Here is a 24436-nt window from a genome sequence, read left to right as displayed (position 1 = left end):
AACACTTATTAATTGGCTGTTGAATTTAAAATATTTATAAATTATTTTCTTATAAACTCTTCTTTTGAAATTTATTGATACGAACAATTTTTTACATGAAATTTATAATTCAAACCTACAATTAAAAAACTTCCCTCTGCCTAAACTATTTCTCGGTCTTCTTGTCCTTCGTTACTTCTGTTATCCTTTTGCACACGGCCTTCAAGGCCTTTTTGGCCAATTCCTTCTTTGCTTTGATTCGTTCCTGCTCTAGTTTTTTGCACAGCTCAGCTTCATTTTTCTTCTTCCTTTCGGCCTTCAACTGTTTCCATTTATCGGCCATATCTGCTTTGTTCTCCTCCTCTTCCAGTCGCTTGCACTGTTTTTCCTGCTCTTTCTTTTTCCTTTCTTGAGCCAACTGCTGGCATTTTTCGAGGTCCTCTTTCTTCTTGGACTCTTCCTGCGCAAGCATAGCTTTTTGGGCAGCTTCTAACTTTGCCGTCTCCTCCTTAATTATCTTGAGTTGCTCCTTAACTTTTTCTTGCTCCGCAGCCAATTTACATTTCGCTTCCAACGCCATTCGCTTACATTCTTTGGTCTTTTGCTTTTGCCTCTCTTCTTCTTTCAGCTGCTGGCACTTCAATTCTTTCTCTTCTTCCTTTTCCTCAGCTAATTTGCACTTCTCTTCCAACGCCATTCGCTTGCATTTTTCTGCTATTTTCTTTTGCCTTTCTTTTTCTTTCAGCTGCTGACACTTCAATTCCTGCTCTTTTTCCTTCTCCTCAGCTAATTTGCATTTCTCTTCCAACGCCTTTCGCTTGCATTTTTCTGCTATTTTCTTTTGCCTCTCTTTTTCTTTTAGCTGCTTGCACTTCAATTCTTGCTCTTTTTCCTTCTCCTCAGCTAATTTGCATTTCTCTTCCAACGCCATTCGCTTGCATTTTTCTGCTATTTTCTTTTGCCTCTCTTCTTCTTTCAGTTGCTGGCACTTCAATTCTTTCTCCTTTTCCTTCTCCTCAGCTAATTTGCATTTCTCTTCCAACTCCATTCGCTTGCATTTTTGTCGATCTTCTTCTATCTTGCAGGAGTCGGGCGTTAAAGGACTTTCTGCCTTCGAGGACTTTTCATTGGCCTTACACTTATCCGCCTCGAGCAATTTCCTGCAATTCTCCTCCTCGTTTAACTTGCGGCAGGTCTCCTTTTCGGCTCTCTTCTTGCAGCGCTGTTCCAGAGCTAGCTTCTTGCAGCGTTCCTTCTGTTCCCGCTCCGCCTTGGTCGGCTGCTGAAAGGTGAACAGCCGGAAGCTGACTTTTTCGGCCGACATGGCATTGACCAGCACCACCGAACCCTTTTGTCCCGGCTCGATAATGTCCATCTTAATCATAAGCTTGAGACCCGAGTTTATTACCTGCTGGAAGTCCAAATTCCCTATTACCATATCCTCTACGAGCAAAGGATATATGCCTCGGAATACCACCGACTGGGCCGCCTCGAAGGGACAGCCTGTGAGCATCACGATTGGACACGGCGGTCTCATGTGGCTGACCATCTGGGCCACCATAGAACACGGGCTGGCAACGACTATGGCCCGGGCCTGACCCACAGTAGCGGCCTCCGCAATTGACGTAGTTACTGCAGAAATGTGGTCGCCGCCACTGGTACGGATCTCCCGCTTGAGGTTGTTCTGTATGCTCTCGTACCACAAGACCGACTCCATTTTGGCACAAATCTTGGCCATAACGCGCACGGCCTCCGCCGGATACTTCCCCTTGGCCGTTTCGCCAGAAAGCATAACAGCATCCGCTCCGTCGAGTATGGCATTGGCCACATCGGCGACTTCGGCACGGCTGGGTCGCGGCTTGGTCGTCATCGAGTCCAGCATCTGCGTGGCACAGATCACCGGCTTGCCAACTTTGTTGCACTTGGCAATGATCGACTTCTGGGCCAGTGGAACGCTCTCGCTTGGGATCTCGATGCCCAAGTCGCCACGGGCCACCATAATGCCGTCCGATGCTAGGATTATTTCGTCTATGTTGGTCAGACCCTGCTGGTTCTCGATCTTGGAGATAACCTTGATGCGATCACCCGCAGGTCCCAGAGCCTGCCGGATATCGGCCAGAGCTTTGGCATCGCGGATGAACGATGCAAAGATCATGTCCACCTTCTGCTCTGCTCCGAACTGCAGGTCCCGCCTATCCCTTTCGGTTAAGGCTGGCAGATCCACTGCCACCCCTGGCAGATTGACCCCCTTGTGGGAGCCCAGCTTGCCCCCATTCTCCACCTCGCAGACCACCTCTTCTCCCTTCGATTCTTTGACCACCAGTGCGATCAGGCCGTCGTCGAGGAAAACGTGGTTTCCTGGCTTTACGATGGAGGCTAACTGCTGATAGTCCACAAAGATCTTCTCCTTGGTGCAGTTTTTTTCCAAATCCTTATTCGTGCTAAGAGTGACCTTATCGCCAGTCTTCAGCTCGACCTCGGCTTTGTCACTGCTCCCGGCTAGCATACCCGTCCGAATCTCTGGACCCTTCGTGTCCAGTGCCAGGGCCACCGCCTTTGGCAAACCCGTCTCCTCTTGATACATGGCAATGGCTTTACGTGCCTCCTGAATGGTTTTGGAGTGGTATTCGTGGCTGCCGTGCGAAAAGTTCATCCGCACCACCCGCATCCCTGCCCGAATAAGCTCCAAGAGCACATCCGCTCGTTGCGAGGAGGGACCTACGGTGCATATAATGCCACTAAGGGGTACCGACATAGCTGGAGCCTCGAGTTGCAGCCGCGACTGGTAGTCCAACTGGGAGGCGAAGGGTCCGCGGTCCAGCCGAAACTGGGGCGTTTCCTATCGGATATGGGTTACTAGCAGTTGTCTTAGCCAAGCACCAGACTTACATACCTTCTTGGTTTTGCACGCATAGCAGCGGTACCATTGACTCAACAGTGCATTTGTACTTGGAGGAACAGCCACACAGGTTGCCCTCAAGCAGACGTTTCCGACGTGAGACTGAATTTTGAAGCCAAAAATTTAGAAACCGAAAAAAATATTAAAAATTACAAGTCAAACTGTCAAAAAATAGATAAAAAATCACTCTGAGAAATGTATTTGCTTACTTATAAATCCTAACAAACGTGATCGGAGAGTTTAATCTCAAGAAATAACGGAGACAATCTTCGATGACATACTACAAACAAGACCACTATATTGTCTGAATTCGTTTGATTTAATATATATTAAATTTAACAATTTAAATAATCTTTTAAAGCAGCGGTCTGAGTGGTTTCTCATAATAGAAATATGTACCTCCTTTTAGGCTTAAAGTAAACCATGAAACAGTTAATATAATGTTAATAATGTTGACTCAATTTTCCATACATACATACATATAGCGACTTTATTAATTGTATCTTTTCGAAGAAATCTATATTATTCAACAACGGTACATTATATTTGTGTGTCTGTTTGAGGCCCGGGATGACCTTCGGCGCTTCGACAGCGGTTCTAGCATCCTCCTGCAGGTTCCAATATTCCGAATATTGTGTAATTAATAAATTAACTTGGTTATTAACATTAATCAACGCGACGCCCGCGACAGCTGCGACGCATCTAGGTACTTCCTGAGCGGCAAAGTTTATTCGACGGTGCTGCAATGACAGACAAATTCCACAATTAATAATTACTTGAAACTCAAAATTCGTCCTGTATTCCAAGCTTACACAATGCGGATGGTGTTGGTGAAGCCGGAGCCCTGCTTCCAGCCGGTCACCACAACGACAGAGTCGCCGGCCTTGACGAATCCGTTCTTCTTGCCCACCTGCACGCCGAACTGGACGCGCACATCCACATCCTTCAGCCAGTCGCCTTGAGCGGGCTCTGAAAAATTAAAAACCAGCGTTAGGACGTTTGAATTAAAAATCAAGAACAGGACTCTCTTACCCTTGTAGATGAGTGGCACCAGGCCACGGTAAAGATGGGCCTGACGGGCGGTCTGGGGGAAGCGGGTGACCGCAATGATCGGGCAGCGTGGGCGGTACTTGCTCACCTGGAAGGCCGACTTGCCGCTGGTGGTGATCACCACGATAGCGGCAGCCTTGGCCTTGGTGGCGGCCTCAACGGCAGCGATGGCAGCGGCATGGGCAGGGTCAATGGGGCCGGCGCTCTTGACCAGATCGTTGAACAGGTTCTGATGCCAGAGGGCAGCCTCTGCCTCCTTGCAGGTCTTGGCCATGGTCAGGACGCACTCCAGCGGGTACTCGCCCTTGGCGGTTTCACCGGACAACATGACGCAGTCGGCGCCATCGAGCACGGCGTTGGCAACGTCCGAGATCTCGGCGCGAGTGGGACGGGGCTTCTTTACCATGGACTCCAGCATCTGAGTGGCGCAGATGACGGGCTTGCCGGCCTTGTTGCAACGCGCGATCATTGCCTTCTGGGCAAGGAAGACCTTCTCGGCGGGAATCTCAATACCCAGATCACCACGAGCCACCATGATGCCATCGCCGGCCTCGATAATCTCATCCAAGTTGTGCATGCCCTGCTGGTTCTCGATCTTCGAGATGATCTTGATGTTCTTGCCCTTCTCGCCGAGCACCTTGCGGATCTCGGTCAGAGCGGCGGCGTTGCGGATGAAGGAGGCGAAGACCATGTCCACATCCTGCTCGACGCCAAACTGCAGATCGCTCTTGTCCTTCTCGGACACAGCGGGCAGATCGACGGGCACGCCGGGCAGGTTGACACCCTTGCGGGATCCCAGAGAACCGCCGTTCTCCACCTCGCAGGTGATCGTGTCCTTGGACACCTCACGCACCACCAACGAAATGAGACCGTCATCGACGAAGACACGGTTGCCGGGCTTCACCACGTTCACGATGTTCTCGTAGTCCACATAGACAATCTCCAGGGAGCCCTTCTCCAGGTAATCCTTGTTGGTGGACAGTTTGATGGTCTCGCCTTTCTTCAGCTCGATTTCGGCGGTGCCGCTGCCACCGATCAGGCCGGTACGGATCTCGGGACCCTTGGTGTCCAAAGCAATGGCCACGGGATGCTCGTAGCCGAGCTTGGCCGAGTAGTTCTTCACCGCCTGCCGCACATTGGCGACCGTCTCGGCGTGGTACTCGTGCGAGCCGTGCGAGAAGTTCATGCGGGCAATGTTCATGCCGGTGGCCATCATCTTCTCCAGCATCTCCACGCTGCGCGAGGCAGGTCCGATGGTGCATACGATTCCGGAGAGACGGACATGGGGCACCGGCGAGTCGAACTGCAGACGGCACATGTGCTCCAGTTGGGTATCAGCTCCTGCGGCCATGTTTTGCGGTACTTCGTTGGGCTGCAAGTGGAAGAAAGAGAAAATGTCAGTCACGTTTATTACTATTATATCCTAGATGAAGTCTCTGGTGGTAATTTGTATTCATCTAAATTAATTTAAGAAAACTAGCTTAAGCGTTAATCAAATCTTTGTCGCTAGACGTATACTGGATATAAACCTTTATCAATGATATGTAATCACTATAATATTTAAAGCTTAAAACCGACTTACATATATGATTGATAATCATATTTGTTTATTTCCCTTATATTACAGCCTGAAATGCTATCATTATGCAACAAGTAACTATTGACACAGGTAATCAGAGGACTCTCCATGGCAACAGTATTTGTAAAAGTAAATACTTTTATGTATTTCACCATTGCGGAATTATTGTTGTGCAGTAGCCAGTAAAATATGATAATTAAATCAACCCCTGGTGAAAATAGAAACTGGAAAGGGACGTGAGCCCCCTTTTGCTATTTTTATGAATATAAATCAATATTGTATTTATCGACCAAATTGAAATTAAAGACTACGTATAAATCGGAAACTGAGCAACGAGAATTTTCCAGAAAAAAAGATTTACTTATTAAAAATACAAAGAATAATAGGGGATAAACCCTTCTTACATGTTCCACCTAAATTTAAATTAGCTTAGTAATTAAGTATTACGCAGAAAATAAATGAAATCACATAACAAGAGCGCAATTGGATCGTAAACATCGCATTTCAATTCAAATCCAACAGTTGTACTTAGAAAAAGTATTGTTTTCCCGAAGTTAAGCTCACAAACATTTTTATTTAAACAATTTTTATTGAAAAATAACCTTTTCTTCTTAATTCTTCTCCGTTTGCCTTCAACTGAAATCTTTCGTTGCAGAATTTTGTGATGTAAACAAAGTGCGTGTACTTGAAGTGCTTGAATGAGTGGGTGGGTGGCCCCGAAAGAGACCGGAGAGAATGTAAGAGAGAGAGAGAGACCGACATGCGGAAGAAAAGTTTGCATCGGCGCCGACGTCGCTGCACCGCCGAAGGTCAGTTCTGCCGACCGCGACCGAGAGGAGGAGACAGCGGCAGTGGCATCGGCAGAACTTTCGCAGCTGCAGTTGCATAATGCCGAATTTTCGCCAAGTGAGTCTACGTCTGATATCGGATAACTACTGGTCTTTATGGACCAGTTATGGACGGCGGCGTACCTTCAGCTTGGGTGCCTCATCGTAGATGGTTACGTTCACCATTTTGTTGCCTACCAGGCGGGCAGTATGGAACCAACGGGAAACGCTCTTGAACGCGGGATCGGAACCGGGACACCGATGGAAACTATATCCTCCAGCAGCACACGCAACACGCACAACACACACAAGGCCGCGTTGAGCTGAGTTCAATATTTTGGCAATATATAGCTCTTGAGTCGAATAATGTATCCGGAAATCGAAAAGCGGACGCGCGAGGACGAGGCAAGCTGTTCGACTGACAGCAACTTTTTTTGGCCAGCGGAAAATTTCCCGAGCCGCACCAAAAGCGCTCAGAATGTCGGTAGCCCGAAAGGCAGAGAGCAGTGGCTAAGGCACGAGGTAGAAAAGCCAACACTTTTGCTCCCGCTCCCGAGAGCCGCGAGAAAGTTGGGCCCTAGGAGGCGGAAGAGGCGGCCACGGCGAGAGAGGAAAGCAACAGGCCACCCCTAAAAAGCCAGCCTCTCGCGAGAAGCGTTACGAAGCGAAGAAGGGGTATGATTCTAGGGTATAGTCGACCACCTGGTTACTCAGTTGAGGCCTGTTGGCAAATTTTCCCAATAAGGCGAGTTTTGACTGACAAGTCAATAATAGCTTCGATTATTTGACAGCGAAATCAGATGCTCCCTTGTTTAAGCTTTTCATTTGAAAGTGTACTTGTAGGTTATCTGAAATCTAATTCTAAAATGTTTCATTTCGTGAATTCCCGCAAACCCAACACACCCTTCTAGTCCTTCGAGTAGAGGGTGCGCCAAAGTTTATCCAAAGAAGAGAACGAAGCTTCAGAGTTGTTAACTGGTGCAGAGCTCGTTGCCAGCCGGCATTTGAGGTTCAACGCTTCCTCGAGTGTTTATTAATTATGCCGAAAATGATACGTGCATGTGCTGAACGCGTGTGTGTGCGTGGTAAACAAAAAACCGATCATCAGCTGTTTCGTTCCGATCGAGAGATGTCTGTTATCAGCTGACAAAAACCAGCACAGTCCCAGTTCCCTCCGCTGACCTTGACAAATCTGCTCCACAAAACGCCCGCCGTCTCGCTCGCACGCCCATTATGCAAGTGCGTGGGCATTTAATTTGCATTTGTATTGGTCGCGGGGGCGCTTTTCCTTATCGCTCTCTTTGATAATTTCTCTTCTCCTCGTGAGTGACACGCGCAAAAAGCGTGCCGCGAGAGCTTTGCGGCGCGCAGCTTTTGTCGGCGGAAAACGCACGAGAGGAAAGTTCTAAAAAGTGAAAGTGCTTTTCCAGCACATATGTACACACATAAGTACATATTCGTGTTTGTATGTACCACATTTGCCCTTGAACTTGCACCGAAAAGGACGTTGCTACCGTTACTGGAATTCCTACACAACAAAAAATTCTTATCGGAATACGGAATTCAGACAACCGGCACAGGCATAAATTATGCGAATTACTCATCGCTGCTCCCATTGCGGCGTCACCAATCTGAGGGCAATTAAACAATTGCGATAAGCAGCGGCGGTTTACAGCAGCAATGGGACAGCTTCGAAATAATTATTGTTGCATTTTCCAATGGCGTGTTTTATGAGGTGTGTTGGTATGGGTTTCTTACTTGGGGCTCCGTATGGAATGACTTCTATTTCACCTTTACACATTTCGCTAACGAGACGCTTCTGCGTCTGTGTGAGTGTGCGAATTCAATTCAAGAGCCTATGTGTGTGTCAGGCGGCAAACTCAATTCTACATAATGCGGAGAATTGGCTTGCATCATCAACAATTAGCGTCACAGTTCACAACTTTCACATCTTTTTATCATATATTTTATATTATTGTTACTTTTATTAATTATTATTTATTATTTACCTTTTTGGAACAATAAGGGTGAACTCGTAGAGATTTTTCTCCTGTTTTGGAATTAATTTATTTCAATTTAAATGCACAGGCAACGAACGCTCCAATCAGAAACCGGCCGTTTAATAAGCTGACTGCGTCCAGCGCTGCCAACTCTTCGGGTCGTAAAAAGCTTAAAAGCTTTCGAAAAAAGCTTTAAAAATCCAATAAAAATAGCTATTGTAGCTAAAAAATAAAGATTAAATAAAATTAAAGAAAATGGATAACGTTTTAATATTTATTTTAAATAAATTTAGAAAATCAAAGAAAAATAATGAAAGAATAAAAATTACAGCCCAATTTAACTAATTTAGGATCTTGAGAAAATACCAAATTCCTCTTACTGCGAGGGAACGAATCCAAAGTTAAATTAAATTTTAAATTAATGATTACCACAGGAGAACTGATATGCTGCCAACCAAACTTGTACCTTTAAACCACTTACACTTAAGAAAAATAAAGTTATTTTTAATCCAACCAATCTCGCATATATTCACACGTTATCGCTGTGACATCTCCGCAATTGGAGCAGTTCTTGATCACGGGACAAATTCCGCAGGGCATCTGCACCAGGCCGGTTGGTGGCAGAGGGGAGTTGACTGCGCGGTAGACAAAGGATCCATCCTGCTGACGCACTCGCTCCGCATTGCCATCGTAGACAACAGTTTTCAGGATGGTCTCCAGATCCGCCTCCGCTAAATTTACTTTGCTGATGCCCAGGTCCGAGATGAACTTGTGCACCTCGTTGACCGTGCAGCAGGACATCTGCTTGAAGGCTAAGGGACCCTCGCGCTTCTTCTCCGCTCCGTCGCGCTTCATCTGCAGGAACCGTAAGCACTGCTGGTTAAGTACATCTACGAATTCCACCTCAAAGTCCTGGTCCTGGTACCAGGCGCCGCCCGTGATGGAGAGATCTGGTTCCAGGTTGTATAGCATATACACCTTCTTTTTGCTGGCCTAAGGGAGAAGCATAAAAATAGCTGTCGAGATTCCTTTTACTGGATGAAACTTACATTCACCGACTTGACCGCCTTGATCAGCTTCTTCGTTTCCAGATTCTTGAGGATCTTATTCAGCTGAATCATGTTCAGGTTTGACTTCATGCGTATATCCCGGATCCAGATTCCCTTGTTGCCACCCTCTTCCACGATGCCGTAGACCACCTTCTCCTCGTTGTCGGCATCCTTGGGCAGGGCGCTCTTCTTCTCCGGATCCTTGGCGCGGTACACCAGCTTCTCGCCTTTCTTCAGGATCTCGATCTCGCCCTGCTGCAGCAGTATGTTCAGAGCCTCCACTCGCGTGGCCGGAGACACGTCGGGCATAGCCTTGGTCAGGTCATCGTTGGTGGCACCGGCCGGAATGCCCTGGATGACCGCCAGCAGTAGTTGGGACACCTCCGTCGCCATAGCGCCCAAGTCTGCAAGTTTTTAATATAAAATTAAGGAATCTTGTGCAGAGCCACAACACGCTTACCAAATTAATAATAAACAATACCGGGCCTCTGCTCAAGTCTGGCAACATCGCCGTCAGCTGGTTGCCGTTCGCCGGGACACACAAACAGAGATACGTGGCTGTTGATTCTGTGAATGCCACCTCGAAAATTCCGACAAGAAAATAAAATTAAATATATTAAGTGGACACTACTATGCGATAGCCGCCCACACACGCTGAGTGCAATTCCTCCGCCGCCTTTGGAGCCCCAAGTTCACGGAAATGGGTTTGTGCAAGTGCCCGAAGCGGCTGGTGACCAACCAGTTTTGCTTCGAACACAGAGTCAATGTTTGCGAGCACTGCATGGTGCAGTCGCACCCTAAGGTGAGGATCCGGTCGACCCACTTGCCTCCCTAGCTCATCCCTCTGACTGTCGCTTTCAGTGCATCGTCCAGTCGTATCTGCAGTGGCTGCGGGACAGCGACTACATCTCCAACTGCACCCTGTGCGGCACCACTCTGGAGCAGGGCGATTGTGTGCGTCTGGTCTGCTACCGTAAGGATCATGCTGTTACTCTGTATCCAAACATTGCCTGTTAATGCGCCATTGCAGATGTCTTTCACTGGGACTGCCTGAACGCCCGCCAAGCCGCTTTGCCTGCCAACACAGCACCGCGGGGTCACCAGTGCCCCGCATGCAGCGTTGAGGTCTTTCCAAACTCTAATCTGGTCTCTCCGGTGGCCGAGGCCCTGAAGAACTACCTGGCCCAGGTGAACTGGGGTCGCAATGGTCTTGGCCTGGCTTTGGTAAGTCTTTCTGCAGTCTTTAGTCTCTTCCGCCCTAACTGCAGTTTTCCCGACAGCTCTCCGAGGATCAGAGCAGCAGCTTAAAGGCAATCAAGGCCAAGGTGGCTAGCCAGGCGGCCGTCAGCAACATGACCAAAGTGCACCACATCCATTCCGGTGGCGAGCGGGAGCGTACGAAGCCAAACGGCAACGACGCCATGAGTCCACATTCCGTGCTCCTGATGGACGCATTCAATCCGCCCAGTGCGGGCGACTATGGTGCGTAATGATAACAACTCTCTGGTGAATCATTTAATATAAATATCTTCCGCCACAGCCAGCAGCAGGCGTCCTCTGCTGCCACGTCAGTCGCCCATCGGCGGAACGGATCGGGACGACAACAAGTACCAGCGCCGCACGCCCGCGGAGCTCTTCTCGCGCTGGACGCGACGCTTCTACGCGCCCTCCTCTCGGCCACCCTGGCGCCGCACCTGGTTCTTGGTGCTCGCCGGCATCCTGGCCTTCGTTCTATTCGTCTACCTAATGGCCTGGCTGGGACGCGGCGGATCCGACGCTGTGGACGAGGGCTGGAACAATCCCAATCCGCAGCCGAACCACTACGAGTAGGGTGTTCATGCATATTCGAAACGAGCATACGTAGCATATAACCGATAATCCAATCCCCGAGTCCCGAAAGAATAAAACTTTTACAGCTATTTATATAACCTAACATTGCAACGCGAAATAATACAAGGATAATGGAACTTAATCGGCATGCGGCTTCAATTTCTGGTCACCACTTCCGCCCGATTTGACGATCTGCCTCCGTTTCACCGGCGTGGTTGCCTGCGGTTTCCGCTTGGGCGCATCGAGCACCTCGTCGTATTCATGCAGCTTCTTGGCCAGGAAGTACATCTCGGCCAGAGCTATGATGAGGGCCACAATCACGCCCAGGAGAATGCGAAAGCCGAATGGCAGTGGGCCCACCATTAGGTTAACGCCAAAGAAGCCGAAAGTAAAGCCAGCGGCCACGGAGAAGATGAACTGCGCCACGGCAATGATCTGCTTGTTGATGCTCTTAACTGAAAAGTATAAGAAAAAAAACCTGTCAGTGGGAACTTCATGGAGAGCAGGCAGCTTCTTCGCTTACTCTGATAAGAAATTGTGTCTTCAGGGAAATTCTTCAGGCCAGCATCCACGTTCTTGGTCATCTTGTGGTACTCCCGGTTCTGCTGCTCTTCACGTAGTCTTTGGCAGCGAGCTTCCAGCTCAGGATCGCGCTGCTTTATCTCGTTCTCGGGCAGCACCATCTCACAGGTCTCGATCAGCTCGTGGAGAAAGACCTCAGAGTGCTCCTCACGCCGTAAATCATGAAGAACATCAGTGAGCCAATGCAGGTCACTTAGATACAAGACATCCTTTATCTCCGTACGTGGTTCATCTTGCTCCGTATCCTCTTCCGTTTCCTGTGAGGAAACAGGCTTCATTGCATCGGCAGTCTTTTCTGGTAGGTCGGGTATGTCAGCAATAAGCTTTTTTAGTTGGTCTTGATCGATCTTCGGACGCTGGCTGGGGACATCCCGATCTTTGATTATTTTTGTGCTGACGGGCAGCTTGTAACCCTTGAGCTTCATCAGCCTAGCCACATTTTCAGGCACTAGCTTAAAGTGTTCCTTCTGGGCGTCCAGAAAGGTCAACACTTTCTCAGAGGGCACCAGGCGCACCCTGGTGTCCACGATCGTCGACTTGAGCATGACTCCGACTACTTGGCAATGTTTAACTTAAGCTGCAGGTCCGAGTAGAGCTCTGCGATTTCCTCCTCCTTCTCCTCGAATGAGTTCTCGATGCGGCGATAACCGTGCTCCAAATTGGTCAGGAACTCCGCCCGGCGTTGCTCACGTGCCCGTCGCGCTTCCTCCAGCTGGGTGCTGGCCTGGAAATTCACATAAAATGCAATTAATCAATGATAAAGGGGTGAGATTACGGTGACCCACTAACAGTGCGTTCCACCTTTGCCTTCGCCAGCAGTTCGTTGACTCCGTCCAGCAGATGATTCACCTCGCAGCCCAGTTGGGTCAGGTTCTGGTTGCCGGATGCAATGCAGCGCTCGGAGAGATCGTACTTAAGGGAGCCCACGGTTTCGGTGACCTGGAAAAGTTTCTCCACTTCGCTGTCGTTGCGCCGCACCTCGAAATTCTCCAGGAAAGCCTCGATCTCGCCGTTCACGAACACGCGATGGTCTAGAATGCGAAGCGGCACCTTGTACAGCTCTGCAAGTAGTGAAAAATCCCAGTTATCTACGCTTTTCCATAGACTTTCCCGATTTTGTACCTCGTCCGACTTGGCTTATCATTATTTTCCTCCACCTACAGCTGTCACATGAGTGCGGCGTTGCCAGATGTTCACAAACATAGTACCTGGTCACACACAAAGGCTTGAAATCAAGGAATTCTACTGTCAATAAAATTGGCAAAAACAAAATAATTTATTTCAGAATCCGCTAGACATTTTGTGATTTCACGATTGTTTGCTGATATTTCAATTATTTTGATATTAGCCTGTTTGGCGTGATGTGTCATACTGCTCGCTATCGCTGCCAGATTTTTCTAGCGCCAGCTGGTCACACTGCACGCACGTACTCCACTTGCTGCCTTAATTTCCCGCAGCAGCCAAAGCCAGTAGAAAATTAGCCAATTTAAGCGACACGGCCAGGATGAGTGAGGAATTCAAGCTGCCCAAGCGCTCCCGCAAGCGTACCCGCGACGTGAAGCGCAAGGCCCGGCCGGAGTTGGACGGCGAGAACGCGTGGTCAGCAATGCGGTACTGCGAGAATTTTGAGCCATTTTGGGACTTCACAGACAACCTGGAGCGCATCGAAGAGTCGGAGGTGCCGTGCGAGGAGTTTATTGAGCGCTTCGAGCGTCCCTACAAGCCGGTGGTCATCCGCGGCTGCACCGACGGCTGGCTGGCGCTGGAGAAGTGGACGCTGGCCCGCCTGGCCAAGAAGTACCGCAATCAGAAGTTCAAGTGCGGCGAGGACAACGAGGGGTACTCGGTCAAGATGAAGATGAAGTACTACGTGGAGTACATGCAGGGCACGCGCGACGACAGCCCGCTGTACATCTTCGATAGCAGCTTCGGCGAGCACCACCGCCGGCGCAAGCTGCTGGACGACTACGTGGTGCCCAAGTACTTCCGGGACGACCTCTTCCAATTCTGCGGCGAGAGTCGTCGTCCGCCGTACCGCTGGTTCGTGATGGGTCCAGCCCGCTCCGGGACCGGCATTCACATTGATCCTCTGGGCACCAGCGCCTGGAACACGCTTATCCGCGGCCACAAGCGCTGGTGCATGTTTCCCACGCAAACGCCCAAGGAGATGTTGAAGGTGACTAGTGCGATGGGCGGCAAGCAGCGCGACGAGGCCATTACCTGGTTCAGCACCATTTATCCGCGCACCAAGCTTCCTTCCTGGCCGGAGCAGTACCGGCCCATCGAGGTCCTGCAGAGCGAGGGCGAGACGGTCTTTGTGCCCGGCGGTTGGTGGCACGTGGTGCTCAACCTGGACGACACCATCGCCATCACCCAGAACTTTAGTTCGCACACGAACTTCCCCTGCGTCTGGCACAAGACGGTTCGCGGGCGGCCGAAGCTGTCCCGAAAGTGGCTGCGCGTGCTGCGCGAGCAACGGCCGGAGCTGGCTCAGATCGCCGATAGTATTAACATTAACGAGAGCACCGGCTTCGCCTCGGATAGCTCCAGCAACTCTAGCTCCTCCTCCTCATCGAGCAGTTCCTCGTCGTCGTCGGAGAGCGAGGGGGAGGGCGGCGGCGATTCTAACACGGACAGTGGGCAGGAGAGCCTCACTGCCAAGAAGAAGAAAAAACGACGCATGGCGGGGGGTAGCTCCATGGGCGGCTCCTCGCGTTCCTGATGCAGGGAGCGGGCCAAGCGCAAAGGCTTGCTCATGCGCCTCTTCCAACGACAGCTGATGCTGCTCCGGCGGCTGCCCCGCTGCCGGCGCAGTTAGCGCTAGGATCAGAGGATCAGCCAGCGCCGCCGCAGCCTGGCCGATTCACCACCACACAGTTTTGTAATATTTTTCTACATAGACAAGCGAACGAACACATGTTTTGCAGCTCTTTGATTGCGTGCTAACCCCGCAGCGGAAGCAAGCCTGCCCCTGATTTCAATAGATGCTCCAACACATGACTCATTAGCGTAAAACATAAATGCAACAATAAATAAATCCAATATATTTGTAAAATGGTTGTGTTTTACTTGTCCTAAGAAAAGCCAATATTTATTAAACCTCCAGTGAAATCTATCCACTTTCTCATGAAATTCCAAATTTTTAAAATTAAGATTTACGGTTTATGATTTCCCCAGAAGAAAATCTCCAGCGAAATCTATTAGAATCTTTCACAACCCAAAATCCTTTAAAAAACAATTCTCCATTTGTATTTTACAAAATTACTTTTCTCCGCTTTATTTAGAATCCTTTTTTTGCAAACAAAAATGCGATTTTATATAAATGGTTTCCCGTTTTTCGTATTGTATAAAAAGAAACATAGTACATCGACATGACATGCAACTTAAGCAATTTTAGCTAAATTAAAATGTATGTACCATAATCGGAAAGGGGAGGAAAGGGCGACATGGAAGGTGTGTTTGTTTGTATAGTATAATATTTTGCCGCTGAACTAAACTAACAGAAATAAATCGTGAAATGTACAATTCAGAAGGGTTAAATGAAAGGTGGACAACTAAATTTTATTTACGGAACAGCGTCGTTGAAAGCACATGCTCTTAAATAAATCACCTTTAATTTGCTACAATTTGTTATTCATAATTATTATTAAAAGTTCTCTCCTGCGCACTCGATCGACATTTTCTCTTCTCCTGCGATGGTCTAGATAGAAAAGTTGTTTGCACTTTGCACTTTGATGTTGTGTCTCTGTGGTGTGGCTGGATTTCAGACAGTGTCGTGTAATTACAGATGTACATCGTTTTCTTTTGTTGTTTTTATTTTAATTATGAAATATTTGTAATTGTTGTTTTATATAAATTAGACATTGCGCACGCAGCTTCGTTTTGCTTAAGGTCTGACGGTTTGGGTTGGGTTTTCATGTTTCCATTCCTTTCGGTTCTGATCTGTTCTGTTGCGGTCTGATGTGGGTATTTGAAAATTGTTTTTAGCCAAGTTCTCTGGGTTGAGTGTTGAATTATGGTTGGTGTTGTGTTTGTTGTTAAATCTGACTTAATCGATATACTGCGCTAACCAACGGAAACCTTCGCCGTAGCCCTGTCGCTTCAGCACGGAACACATGAACAATTCCAACGGGCGGCCGGGCAAATCGGCGCGAGCAACCTTCCCCTGTAAATCAAACAGAAAATAATTCGTTATTAATCAATAACATATATATACATGTATTCATTTGCATAGTCCTAATCGTGGGAGAGTCTTGTTGTTTACCTTGCCGGTCGTCAGCTGATACAGTCCAAATACATTTCTCAGCTCATCTTCGCTGGCCGCGGCAGGCTTATCGATTTTGTTGCCCAATATAAGCACGGGGCAGTTGGAGAGCGCCTCATCCGTGAGCAGCGAATCCAGCTCGTTTTTGCTCTCCTGGAAGCGGCCGCGGTCCCAGGCGTCTATTAAGAACACGATGGCATCCACGGCGGGGAAGTAGTCCTTCCAGACGCGTCGTGCTGCAAGTGGAAGAGGGTAGATTATAGGACAATTCTGATAGATTATACAGTTTATTTTAAATATATTTTTTATCAAAAAAATCAATTTTAAAATATATAAAAAATAAAAAGTCTGAATATTTTAAAGGGTAACCTACAAGTCCATCACTTATAGCTCACAATCTATTGAATTTACATAACATCGACTAGGAACACACAAAACCCACTGCGCATTCTTATCAGGCCTTAAGTTTTGATATCTTTTTGCCGCTGAGACGTTTTTGCTTGGCTCGCGCTGCCATCTTTAGTCCGATCACGGTTGGCTTGCTCCGAACAGAAACCGATCGTCATCATGACAAGCTCTACTAATATTAACGCAAGCTAACATGCAAGTGCTTCTTTATCAATAAATAAAGTAATTTCATGATATTTTACTCGTTTTACTAATAAACTTATTAATAAACACTGGAATATGCACTTTTTTGTGGGGAAAACTGATGTTTTCCTTCTACAAACAAGTTTGTTTTCTGCTAACTGATCTTGGGCTTTTGTTTTTGTTTGTTATCTATATAGAATGTTTGCCTTCATACTTGTGTTATTCATATATAAGTATTTCGAGTATAGAAGCACAGTGGTTAGAGATGCATTTATGTTAAACAAATCATTTCAAGATATACCGGAGTTCTACATTTAAGAGATTAAATTTATGGATTCCATACAGAACCCACAACTTCCTACATTCTCATGGAATTTCCCTCATAAACCTGTTGTGTAGGTAAATAGTTCGAAACCCACTGCCGTGGCATTGCTCGAGTGTGTGACGCTGATTGAACGCAACAAATGTGTGTAAACAGTGTAAAGCTCTAAGGTTGTATGGGTCAGACGCTGCGCTATATTTCATGCTGATTGTCGTTGGATCTGGCTCTTTTGCATGTGTCGCCCCTTGTGATATAGTCTTTGGTCTATATTTAGCCAGCGGGCACGTTCGGGAATGTGCAAAAATTGATTGCATATTCTTTTTTTGGGCTCCGGGTGAAGCCGAGGAGGACGGAACTTACCCTGAGTGTGGCCACCCAAGTCGAATGTAGTGAAGCGCATGTTGCCGATGGACAGCTCCTCGGATGCTGCAATAAATGATTGGTATCAGTTTTAAATGGTGAAATGAAACAGTGACGGCTACGAGGGTAACTCACTTGGATGTAGGGTGGGCACATGCTGCGCCAGCTTATCATCTTTGAGCATATGCAATAGTGTGGTTTTGCCAGCATTATCAAGGCCCAGGAACAATAATTTGCCAGACTTTTTCCACAGACCTGTAACGAACGAAGAAATGTTAGATATGCTGGACTTTGGCTTAATCGTCACCAATTATATTAATTATGTACGCAGCTAAACCAATACTAATGACGGATCACTTGTGTTTACGTTGGCACAGACAAAGCAGCCTATGTACAACAGAGGTGGGAAAGGTAGAACTAAGAGTTTTACTTAGTTACATATACATAAATGTTCTTATAGAAAGAAAGAATTTAGGAAAATCGTAATCATTTAAATATTTATATTAAAAGAGTTTTTAAAAACCAAAAGTAGAGACCCTATCATTGATTTTACGTTTAAGAACAATGATTATTTCACACTAAAAATATTTAAAAAAAATAAGGAAAAACATAAGTTGATCAATATTAATTAAAAACAAATTTTCTGTGAAAATGCAGCAAATAAAAGCAAGTAAAAGTTCGTCAAATCTAAACTTATAGACCAAGATCTCCTGAAATTCGAGCTATTTCCAAATATAATTTTTGTTACTATATCCCTATACAGGAAGATAGCTATTGTCTTGCCCTTATCTGTGGCACAAGACGAATTTCGGTTTCTTTTGTCTGGCCGTCTGGCGTCGTTGCTGTTGCTTTGTTGGCACCCGCTCAAGAAACAACGCTCCCCCATGGCACAATGTCAGATATTCCGAGGCGACCTCGGCCCGACTCTTACCCAGGTATCCCAGCACTCCGGTGAACCAGTCCCAGATGAACATCCTGCTTGGTTCTTGTGGTTATCGGTTGCGGGTGGCTCCAAAAGCTGAGTGTGAGTGTTTTGTGGGGGGAAGAGAGCTGCTGCTGCTGCGCTAGACGGCTGTTCGGAAAAGATTGAGAGAGGGAATCGGTAAATATAATATATTTAGCAACAGCAGTGCAGTGGTGCGCAATTAGAAGCTCAAGTTCAATGTCCAGTTAAAAAAAAACAGCAAACAGCGGAAGCAGCAGCGGTGGCGGCGGCAACAACAGCTTCGACTTATTGGAAATCAATTCTAAGGCGGCTTCGCTTCCGGATGGGAACCTTGACACACATACGGCCGGGTGGACCTTGTGGCCAGCGCTTCCTGCCGCTCGCGGGCAGTTGAGTGTCCGTAGGGCTCATTTTCGGGCCATTATTCGGTTAATTAGGTTAAAAACCTGTTCTTTGTCAACTGGGCAACACTTTCTTTCCTCTTTCTCTCTTTTTCCCTCGTCCGATTGCGGGCGCAAGTGTGTGTGAGAGCGCTCGGGTGTGTGTGCGGGTCGAGTGTGTACGTCTGTGTGTGGAACTACGTGGTAGCACGCATTATACTTTATAATATCTCTTAGTTTTGTGCACATTTCGTAATCACACTTTGGAACGGAGGTTCACCCTGGTTATTTTTTATATTTTTTTGGCGACACGCCGCCGCCGCCGCACCCTTGATCTCAAGGCGCAGCAGGCATTGGGATTTCGAATTGGATTTTGCACTACGTGGACGCATTTTGGGATTTCGGGTCGGGTTCAATTGGCTGCTGTTGTCTCGTTGCTTTGCCGCTACTGCTGCCGCGTTGCCCTGAAAGTCCGTACGATTCGTCGCGTCTCTTATGGATGCTGGTTACCGTGCATGTGCTGTGCAAGTGTCAATTATAAACTTAATTCCTTTTTTTACCTCACGTTTAGTCAGTTTTTTCTAATCAAAAGCCCCAGTATGACCAGAGCGGGATATTAACTTAATCACAATCGTCTTCGATAGTTGGGTAGCCCTGGTAGTTTTTAGGCGTCTGGCTGCCTCGTTTGAGGTGGCAGCACTGGTCGATCGGGGTGAAATCCAGCTGGTAGCTCCAATTAGAAAGTGGCCAGACCGACAGTTCGAATGGGAATTTTTGAATAAATTTGAAAATGTATACTTGTTTTAGTACAGAAACATTTCTAAATTTTAATTCTTATCGCATGAATTCAATTTTTTTACCAAGAAAGGTTACCCATTAACTGCCAATTGGAGACTCCATTAATTCTTTAATTGTTTTTTCTATACAAAAATTAATGACTATATTGTAATTATTGGTAACTATGCCTTGTATTTCTAATAAAAAGAGCAATATTTATTATAAGGAAGAATATTTATAATATATGTATAACTCTGCACCCCACCTTCTTTTTTTAATTTTAAATTTAAGATAAATATTTCAAAATATTCTTTTATTTTATTTTATATATTTTTTTTAGAATATATATGTAAGTTGGTAAGTGAATAGAGTTTTTAGAATCACAAAATATAACAATAAAAACATTTAAATACAGTATCATGTGTCTGTAAAATAGGCGTTCTTAGGCATCTGGGAGGTAGTGCCTTAATTGACCTTCCGCATCTGCTGCAGGATAATGTCCTCCACCTGGACGCCATCAGGAGTGTCCAGTGCATACAGTACGGCCTTGGCCACATCCTTCGCCTGCAGCTTCGGCAGCTCGGCCACCGCCTGCGAGTAAACACTGAGGAAGTCCGTGTCCACCATGCCCGGACAGATGCTCTGGGGGAGGAGGAGAATGAGTGTCACCAGAGTTACCAATGGCTGGCTGGATGGCCAGACGCAGACCAGACGCGTCGCGTCATGTTTGCAAATTTCCGGGGTGGCAATGGGTGGGTTGGGATGGGTGCAATGTATGCACTGCATTTAACTTACCGTTAATTTAATATTTAATTTGAGAAAATGTATTTCCTGGCGCACCGTTTGGCAGAGGGCCGTAATTGCATGCTTCGTGGCCGGATAAACGCTGAATAAGGGCACCGGCACTTCCGGAATCCGATGGCCAAGCACGCTGTTGTCAAACGTCCGCCGGAGCATCGTTGTCGTTGTACCGGAGGAGGAGGAGGTGTGGGAGAGAGGCAACAAACAGTGAAGTGTGTGGGTAAATAAAGTCAACACAACGGATTCGCAAGCACTTAAAACTGCGACAAAAACAAGTCGCCGCCGAACGAACACTTACGGGGGAAAATGACGGTCAGCAGCTGACGGGGACTACGGAATTTCGACCAACCCCCCCCATCCACTTGCACCCACTTTGCATGCCTCAAAGAATGTGTGCGGATGTCCTGTTCCAGGTTCCTGCTTATTCACCTGCCTGCATATGTCGCTGTGCATTTTGTGCAAATATTGCGTAAACTTCTTTTAATTTAACGCGTACACTTCGAGAAAGAAGTAGCAGTACAAGCATTAATTGGATGTAATTTAGATAATTTAATTGTATTGCTATTGCTTGATAAACATGAAAGTTATTTAGCAATAAATGCATTATTCATGCTAAATTAGTGCAACACTCCGAGCTTTGTTTCATTTTATCTTCGTTTTAACTGAAAATAATTTACCTTCTGGAAACCATTAATGAACTATATAATTTACCCAACTATTTTCCCAGTGATCTTCAAACAGTTTGGAGGCGGGGGGCGCCTGCAGAACTCAGGGCGTTGCTTGGAGTCCAGGGCATTTAAAGCAAACAGCTGCAGACGCTGCAGATGCTGGCCGGCATACCCTTGCATTTTTTAATTAATTAAGTCTTAATATTATTGCGCTGACATTAAGCGAACTGCATATTGGCGCCGGTGCCCGCCTCACCTGCCACGCCCCCCGAAGCGTCACACGCTCATTAGCAACGCCTCAGCGAAGATTTCGGTTCGGGATTGTCTTTGCCTCGCAACGGCCAAATAAATACATTTTCTCATTAATTAACGTTCGCGAAGTTCGAAGTCGCATTTGCCCATTTCGTTTGCGGACAATACGCTTGTGTCCGCTGCTCATTATGCCGGAATAAGAACCGTATATAAAATGCCGGTAAAATGCGTATTTACGGTGTGTCTTTAATGCACTCCAATGTTGCAGTTTTTCGCAGAATTTCCGAGTTTGGGAGACGGCTCAAGGCCTGGTAAGTATGCGTTTAACTCGCGGAAAGCCTTGTTGTAAGTCCCCGCTCTTGGGAAGGCACCACAAAAGTTCCCGGACATGTTAATTACAGATTTTTCCATTGCACATATGAGTATAAAGCCACTGGAAAAACGTATTTTAATTTCAAACCAATACGTAACGGAAGAGTTAGAGTGTCTTTGGGTTCACTAAAAAAATTAATTTAAAATCCCTTAAATTGAAGTCAATATTACAAATTGTTAGAAGTTTTAGATACGGTGTGGCATAAAGTGATTGTCCTATAATAAAAGTTTATAAACACGAGACAGACCCCCCGCTGGCTGCATTTCATGCGGGCGGCTTGCTATAAACTTTTCCCAGCCTTTACTATTTACAAACAAATTGCCAAATATCCTTGCATAAACTAAAAGCCAATCAATAAATAAGATTGACGTTGGCTTTGTTGAGTTTGCCTTAACATTTCAGCATGTTGACTGATTTTACAGGCGGCGGGAAAAAGGCTCGCATACATCGACATTCACGCATGCACGAATGCCTGGCCCAACACACGGTGCGTATACGCAATTATTCTATTTTGCCTTTTGCTCAATAATTGCTATCTGTGTGTGTGTGTGGCTGAGTGGGCGTGGGGGTGTGCTTGTGCGTGCACTCAAGTAAATTTCATTAAAATTAAATCAATGCAATTTGAAATTAAAGCCATAGCGCAAATCAAACATGCGGCTTAATGCGCAACATTTTTGATTTTAAATGCGGTGCGCATTGGAATCCATGAAATAATAAAAATCACATCGACGACTGCCACGCAAGCAGCACGCAGAATGCAAATGCAATACGCATTCGGCTTAATGCAAAATACTTAATTATGTTGAATAATTGAGTTGTTGTTTGTGCAAACACATTGGCCATGCAAAGCTTTTAATGCACCGCCCACACCGCAACACGGAGCACGGTGCCCCTCCCTGCCCTCCTGATTTTCTGCATTTAAATATCAATAAATGTTGGTGCTGTTGTTCTGTTTGTTTGCCGCATGGCTTTTAATTTAATTTAAATAACGCGCCCGCCACTCCCCCCGCCGCCAGACCAGACCCCTTTGTGCGTATCCTTTGTGCGGTTCATGCAAAATGCATCGCGCTGACCAACACTGAACACGGCAGGGCCTATTGACTGGGCCCCGGCTGGGCGGCATTGTTTGCACTTTCATTAAGCCCCGATTGGATGCACCCCTAAGCCACCAACCCACTCCACTTCGAGGATATATATAATTCGGCAAATATTTTGGCACTCAAGGCAGCAGCTTTTGGTCAGTTGTTTGCCCAGCACAAGCAAAACTATAAAGCAAATAGGCCAGGCAATGCGAAATGATTTACCTCCAACCCAATATCGCTCAGTGCGAGTGTATGCCCTGCACTAATTTCAGTTTAAGCCCCATTTTCCCATTTTAGCTGGGCAAACAACGCTGCCAAAATGATAACAATTACGAGCATCGACAAGCAATGTTTGTCCGCCCGGCAGTAGTTGTGCTAATTTTGTAGCTATATCTAATTGTCTCGAGTCAATAGACAGTCCTTTCCTTGTATTGCTTTCAATTGAGGCGATATTCCTCCGTCCATCTGCCTAACAACACTTTCAGCCCCGGCATCAACTAAGGGAAAACTGAATATATTCCTTAATGTGCTGAAATCTGAAAGGAGCTTAAGTTGAATAGGATTATTTGGCTGATACTTGTATTGTGTGTTGAGTTTGTAAGTTAAATTGAATTAACCAAGTTAAATTACTCTGAAATATACTATTTACTGATTTTATTAGTAACGTTTTAAAGCATCTTTATTTTCCTTCGATGCTGACGAAATTTTTGTAATAATTTCTTAATGTTGACCTTTTTAAAACATTATATTGACACCTTTTCTATACATATTTTAACCGATTTCCCTATAGTTCTTTAATACATAAACTCCATAAACTTTCCAGTTCCAATGCTTCTATCTTGAAGTATATACTCACCTGTTCATGACCACGATGTGACCGCGAACATTGACCGCAGCCATGTGCTTAAGCGCCTCCCGCAGGCAGCAGGCGGTGGCCACCACATTCGTGTCAAACAGCTCCTTAATATCCTTGGTGGGGGACTCTGCACAGATACGAACGGTTAACCTCAAGAATATGTTACTTTTCGATAGCATACCGCTCAGGAAGTTGGCCTTCAGGATGCCCGCGTTGCACACCAAGACATGGATGGCCTGAAACTTTTCACGAATCCAGCTGAAGGCACTGGTCAATTGCTCCTCATCGCTGAGGTCACATTGCCTAGCAAAAATCTTTCCCTCTCCACTCACTTGATCCTTGAGAGTCTGTTCAATATACAGAGTATATGTGTTTTTTAAATGGATATTGCATATCCCATATTGGCCCAATCTTTACCTCAATGAGTTCAACCCGGCGTGCTAGACCCACGACCACCATTCCCGCATTGGCCAACTCCAGAGCTGTGCAGGCTCCGATTCCAACGGAGGCGCCAGTAACCACCGCCACCTTGTTGCGCCAGTAGGAATTGTCCATGATCGAGGTTAGCAGAATCGTTGAAAAAATAAATGGTATAAGCAAAGATAACCTGACAGCTTCGTGTGTCAGTGACTACTGGAGGCTGAGTGCGCAGATCGTTGCTCCAGCTTTCGCAGCTGCAAATGCAGCACAGTGGGTTTAAGTATCTTTAATATTGGGAGAATTAAATAGAATATTTTATATATATACATTTTAGATATTGTAAAGACTTGTGGGAAATCTGTGGCGCTAACAAAAGGCCAACTCAATTTGTAATCTATCTTTGTTAAAGATACACTTTCTTAAATTAATAATTCCCTTTTTCATAAACAAAATATTATAAACTTTGTTTACTTTTATCGTTTTTATCTAGTTATTGAGCTGGTTATTTGATTTTACTTATCCATGATAAAGTTGTCCATGTTCATCGTC

The 24436-nt window shown here is 46.3% G+C and overlaps 9 protein-coding genes and 1 long non-coding RNA gene across 12 annotated transcripts; 3 read left to right on the top strand and 7 right to left on the bottom strand.

The window, feature by feature from the left end:
- Positions 1 to 59: 59 nt before the first annotated feature.
- Positions 60 to 3078, bottom strand: LOC108075549 (pyruvate kinase). Its single transcript, XM_017168054.3, has 2 exons — positions 2873 to 3078; positions 60 to 2818 (listed from the first exon to the last, which is right to left on the bottom strand). Exon 2 carries the CDS (start codon positions 2732 to 2734, stop codon positions 146 to 148), a length of 2589 nt encoding a protein of 862 aa, XP_017023543.1. The 5' UTR covers positions 2735 to 2818; positions 2873 to 3078; the 3' UTR covers positions 60 to 145.
- A 261-nt stretch (positions 3079 to 3339) lies between these two features.
- Positions 3340 to 8502, bottom strand: PyK (Pyruvate kinase). Of its 2 annotated transcripts, none has more exons than XM_017168180.3 (4): positions 8344 to 8502; positions 3911 to 5300; positions 3691 to 3847; positions 3340 to 3618 (listed from the first exon to the last, which is right to left on the bottom strand). In XM_017168180.3, exons 2-4 carry the CDS (start codon positions 5277 to 5279, stop codon positions 3606 to 3608), a joined length of 1539 nt encoding a protein of 512 aa, XP_017023669.1. In that variant the 5' UTR covers positions 5280 to 5300; positions 8344 to 8502; the 3' UTR covers positions 3340 to 3605. The 2 variants fall into 2 exon arrangements, with proteins under 2 accessions (XP_017023669.1, XP_017023667.1); XM_017168178.3 differs by lacking the exon at positions 8344 to 8502 and adding an exon at positions 6479 to 6757.
- On the top strand, positions 5898 to 6594 carry LOC138928919 (uncharacterized). The gene is made up of 3 exons (XR_011445326.1): positions 5898 to 6044; positions 6163 to 6413; positions 6461 to 6594. It is a non-coding gene; the product is annotated as an uncharacterized lncRNA (long non-coding RNA).
- Positions 8503 to 8700: 198 nt separating the features above from the next.
- Positions 8701 to 9963, bottom strand: Polr3F (RNA polymerase III subunit F). The gene is made up of 3 exons (XM_017168116.2): positions 9844 to 9963; positions 9384 to 9787; positions 8701 to 9327 (listed from the first exon to the last, which is right to left on the bottom strand). The coding sequence occupies exons 2-3, from the start codon at positions 9774 to 9776 to the stop codon at positions 8839 to 8841; spliced, it is 882 nt and encodes a 293-aa protein (XP_017023605.1). The 5' UTR covers positions 9777 to 9787; positions 9844 to 9963; the 3' UTR covers positions 8701 to 8838.
- Positions 9964 to 10049: 86 nt separating this feature from the next.
- On the top strand, positions 10050 to 11316 carry LOC108075594 (zinc finger protein-like 1 homolog). The gene is made up of 5 exons (XM_017168115.3): positions 10050 to 10185; positions 10245 to 10356; positions 10414 to 10607; positions 10664 to 10865; positions 10924 to 11316. Exons 1-5 carry the CDS (start codon positions 10084 to 10086, stop codon positions 11211 to 11213), a joined length of 900 nt encoding a protein of 299 aa, XP_017023604.1. The 5' UTR covers positions 10050 to 10083; the 3' UTR covers positions 11214 to 11316.
- On the bottom strand, positions 11286 to 12340 carry LOC108075592 (uncharacterized). The gene is made up of 2 exons (XM_017168114.2): positions 11737 to 12340; positions 11286 to 11668 (listed from the first exon to the last, which is right to left on the bottom strand). The coding sequence occupies exons 1-2, from the start codon at positions 12338 to 12340 to the stop codon at positions 11352 to 11354; spliced, it is 921 nt and encodes a 306-aa protein (XP_017023603.1). The 3' UTR covers positions 11286 to 11351.
- Positions 12341 to 12348: 8 nt separating this feature from the next.
- Positions 12349 to 13066, bottom strand: Muted (biogenesis of lysosome-related organelles complex 1 subunit 5). 2 transcript variants are annotated; one of them, XM_017168117.3, is made up of 3 exons: positions 12918 to 13065; positions 12585 to 12856; positions 12349 to 12519 (listed from the first exon to the last, which is right to left on the bottom strand). In XM_017168117.3, the coding sequence occupies exons 1-3, from the start codon at positions 12937 to 12939 to the stop codon at positions 12349 to 12351; spliced, it is 465 nt and encodes a 154-aa protein (XP_017023606.3). In that variant the 5' UTR covers positions 12940 to 13065. The 2 variants fall into 2 exon arrangements, with proteins under 2 accessions (XP_017023606.3, XP_070143324.1); XM_070287223.1 differs by having other exon boundaries at positions 12379 to 12519; positions 12581 to 12856; positions 12918 to 13066.
- Positions 13067 to 13110: 44 nt separating this feature from the next.
- Positions 13111 to 14850, top strand: JMJD6 (Bifunctional arginine demethylase and lysyl-hydroxylase PSR). The gene has a single exon (XM_017168113.2). It carries the CDS (start codon positions 13300 to 13302, stop codon positions 14515 to 14517), a length of 1218 nt encoding a protein of 405 aa, XP_017023602.1. The 5' UTR covers positions 13111 to 13299; the 3' UTR covers positions 14518 to 14850.
- A 480-nt stretch (positions 14851 to 15330) lies between these two features.
- Sar1 (Secretion-associated Ras-related 1) lies at positions 15331 to 19373 on the bottom strand. Its single transcript, XM_017168192.3, has 6 exons — positions 19219 to 19373; positions 18264 to 18404; positions 17468 to 17587; positions 17333 to 17398; positions 16060 to 16295; positions 15331 to 15960 (listed from the first exon to the last, which is right to left on the bottom strand). The coding sequence occupies exons 2-6, from the start codon at positions 18304 to 18306 to the stop codon at positions 15844 to 15846; spliced, it is 582 nt and encodes a 193-aa protein (XP_017023681.1). The 5' UTR covers positions 18307 to 18404; positions 19219 to 19373; the 3' UTR covers positions 15331 to 15843.
- Positions 19374 to 19733: 360 nt separating this feature from the next.
- rdhB (retinol dehydrogenase B) lies at positions 19734 to 24115 on the bottom strand. The gene is made up of 5 exons (XM_017167833.3): positions 23885 to 24115; positions 23649 to 23814; positions 23468 to 23594; positions 20231 to 20366; positions 19734 to 20077 (listed from the first exon to the last, which is right to left on the bottom strand). Exons 1-5 carry the CDS (start codon positions 24020 to 24022, stop codon positions 19901 to 19903), a joined length of 744 nt encoding a protein of 247 aa, XP_017023322.1. The 5' UTR covers positions 24023 to 24115; the 3' UTR covers positions 19734 to 19900.
- Positions 24116 to 24436: the final 321 nt, after the last annotated feature.

Source organism: Drosophila kikkawai, chromosome 3R, assembly GCF_030179895.1.
Source record: "Drosophila kikkawai strain 14028-0561.14 chromosome 3R, DkikHiC1v2, whole genome shotgun sequence".
In the NCBI taxonomy this organism is placed as follows: domain Eukaryota; kingdom Metazoa; phylum Arthropoda; class Insecta; order Diptera; family Drosophilidae; genus Drosophila; species Drosophila kikkawai.
This window is presented reverse-complemented; position numbering and strand designations above follow the sequence as displayed.

Excerpts from the sequence above, each read along its gene's own strand:
- LOC108075549 (XM_017168054.3), bottom strand. The coding sequence starts at position 2,734 with ATGTCGGTACCCCTTAGTGGCATTATATGCACCGTAGGTCCCTCCTCG.
- PyK (XM_017168178.3), bottom strand. The coding sequence starts at position 6,520 with ATGGTGAACGTAACCATCTACGATGAGGCACCCAAGCTGAAG. Across the intron at positions 5,301-6,478 it reads ATGAGGCACCCAAGCTGAAG|CCCAACGAAGTACCGCAAAA; the intron begins GTACGCCGCCGT and ends TTCCACTTGCAG. Across the intron at positions 3,848-3,910 it reads GGTGCCACTCATCTACAAGG|AGCCCGCTCAAGGCGACTGG; the intron begins GTAAGAGAGTCC and ends TTAATTTTTCAG.
- Polr3F (XM_017168116.2), bottom strand. The coding sequence starts at position 9,776 with ATGGCGACGGAGGTGTCCCAACTACTGCTGGCGGTCATCCAGGGCATT. Across the intron at positions 9,328-9,383 it reads AGGCGGTCAAGTCGGTGAAT|GCCAGCAAAAAGAAGGTGTA; the intron begins GTAAGTTTCATC and ends CTTCTCCCTTAG.
- LOC108075594 (XM_017168115.3), top strand. The coding sequence starts at position 10,084 with ATGGGTTTGTGCAAGTGCCCGAAGCGGCTGGTGACCAACCAGTTTTGC. Across the intron at positions 10,186-10,244 it reads TGGTGCAGTCGCACCCTAAG|TGCATCGTCCAGTCGTATCT; the intron begins GTGAGGATCCGG and ends TGTCGCTTTCAG. Across the intron at positions 10,357-10,413 it reads TGTGCGTCTGGTCTGCTACC|ATGTCTTTCACTGGGACTGC; the intron begins GTAAGGATCATG and ends GCGCCATTGCAG.
- LOC108075592 (XM_017168114.2), bottom strand. The coding sequence starts at position 12,340 with ATGCTCAAGTCGACGATCGTGGACACCAGGGTGCGCCTGGTGCCCTCT. Across the intron at positions 11,669-11,736 it reads AGACACAATTTCTTATCAGA|TTAAGAGCATCAACAAGCAG; the intron begins GTAAGCGAAGAA and ends TATACTTTTCAG.
- Muted (XM_017168117.3), bottom strand. The coding sequence starts at position 12,939 with ATGATAAGCCAAGTCGGACGAG. Across the intron at positions 12,857-12,917 it reads GATAAGCCAAGTCGGACGAG|AGCTGTACAAGGTGCCGCTT; the intron begins GTACAAAATCGG and ends CACTACTTGCAG. Across the intron at positions 12,520-12,584 it reads AGGCAAAGGTGGAACGCACT|GCCAGCACCCAGCTGGAGGA; the intron begins GTTAGTGGGTCA and ends GTGAATTTCCAG.
- JMJD6 (XM_017168113.2), top strand. The coding sequence starts at position 13,300 with ATGAGTGAGGAATTCAAGCTGCCCAAGCGCTCCCGCAAGCGTACCCGC.
- Sar1 (XM_017168192.3), bottom strand. The coding sequence starts at position 18,306 with ATGTTCATCTGGGACTGGTTCACCGGAGTGCTGGGATACCTGG. Across the intron at positions 17,399-17,467 it reads TGTGCCCACCCTACATCCAA|CATCCGAGGAGCTGTCCATC; the intron begins GTGAGTTACCCT and ends CATTTATTGCAG. Across the intron at positions 15,961-16,059 it reads ATCAGCTGACGACCGGCAAG|GGGAAGGTTGCTCGCGCCGA; the intron begins GTAAACAACAAG and ends TTTGATTTACAG.
- rdhB (XM_017167833.3), bottom strand. The coding sequence starts at position 24,022 with ATGGACAATTCCTACTGGCGCAACAAGGTGGCGGTGGTTACTGGCGCC. Across the intron at positions 23,815-23,884 it reads GCCGGGTTGAACTCATTGAG|ACTCTCAAGGATCAAGTGAG; the intron begins GTAAAGATTGGG and ends TATATTGAACAG. Across the intron at positions 23,595-23,648 it reads GAAGGCCAACTTCCTGAGCG|AGTCCCCCACCAAGGATATT; the intron begins GTATGCTATCGA and ends GTATCTGTGCAG.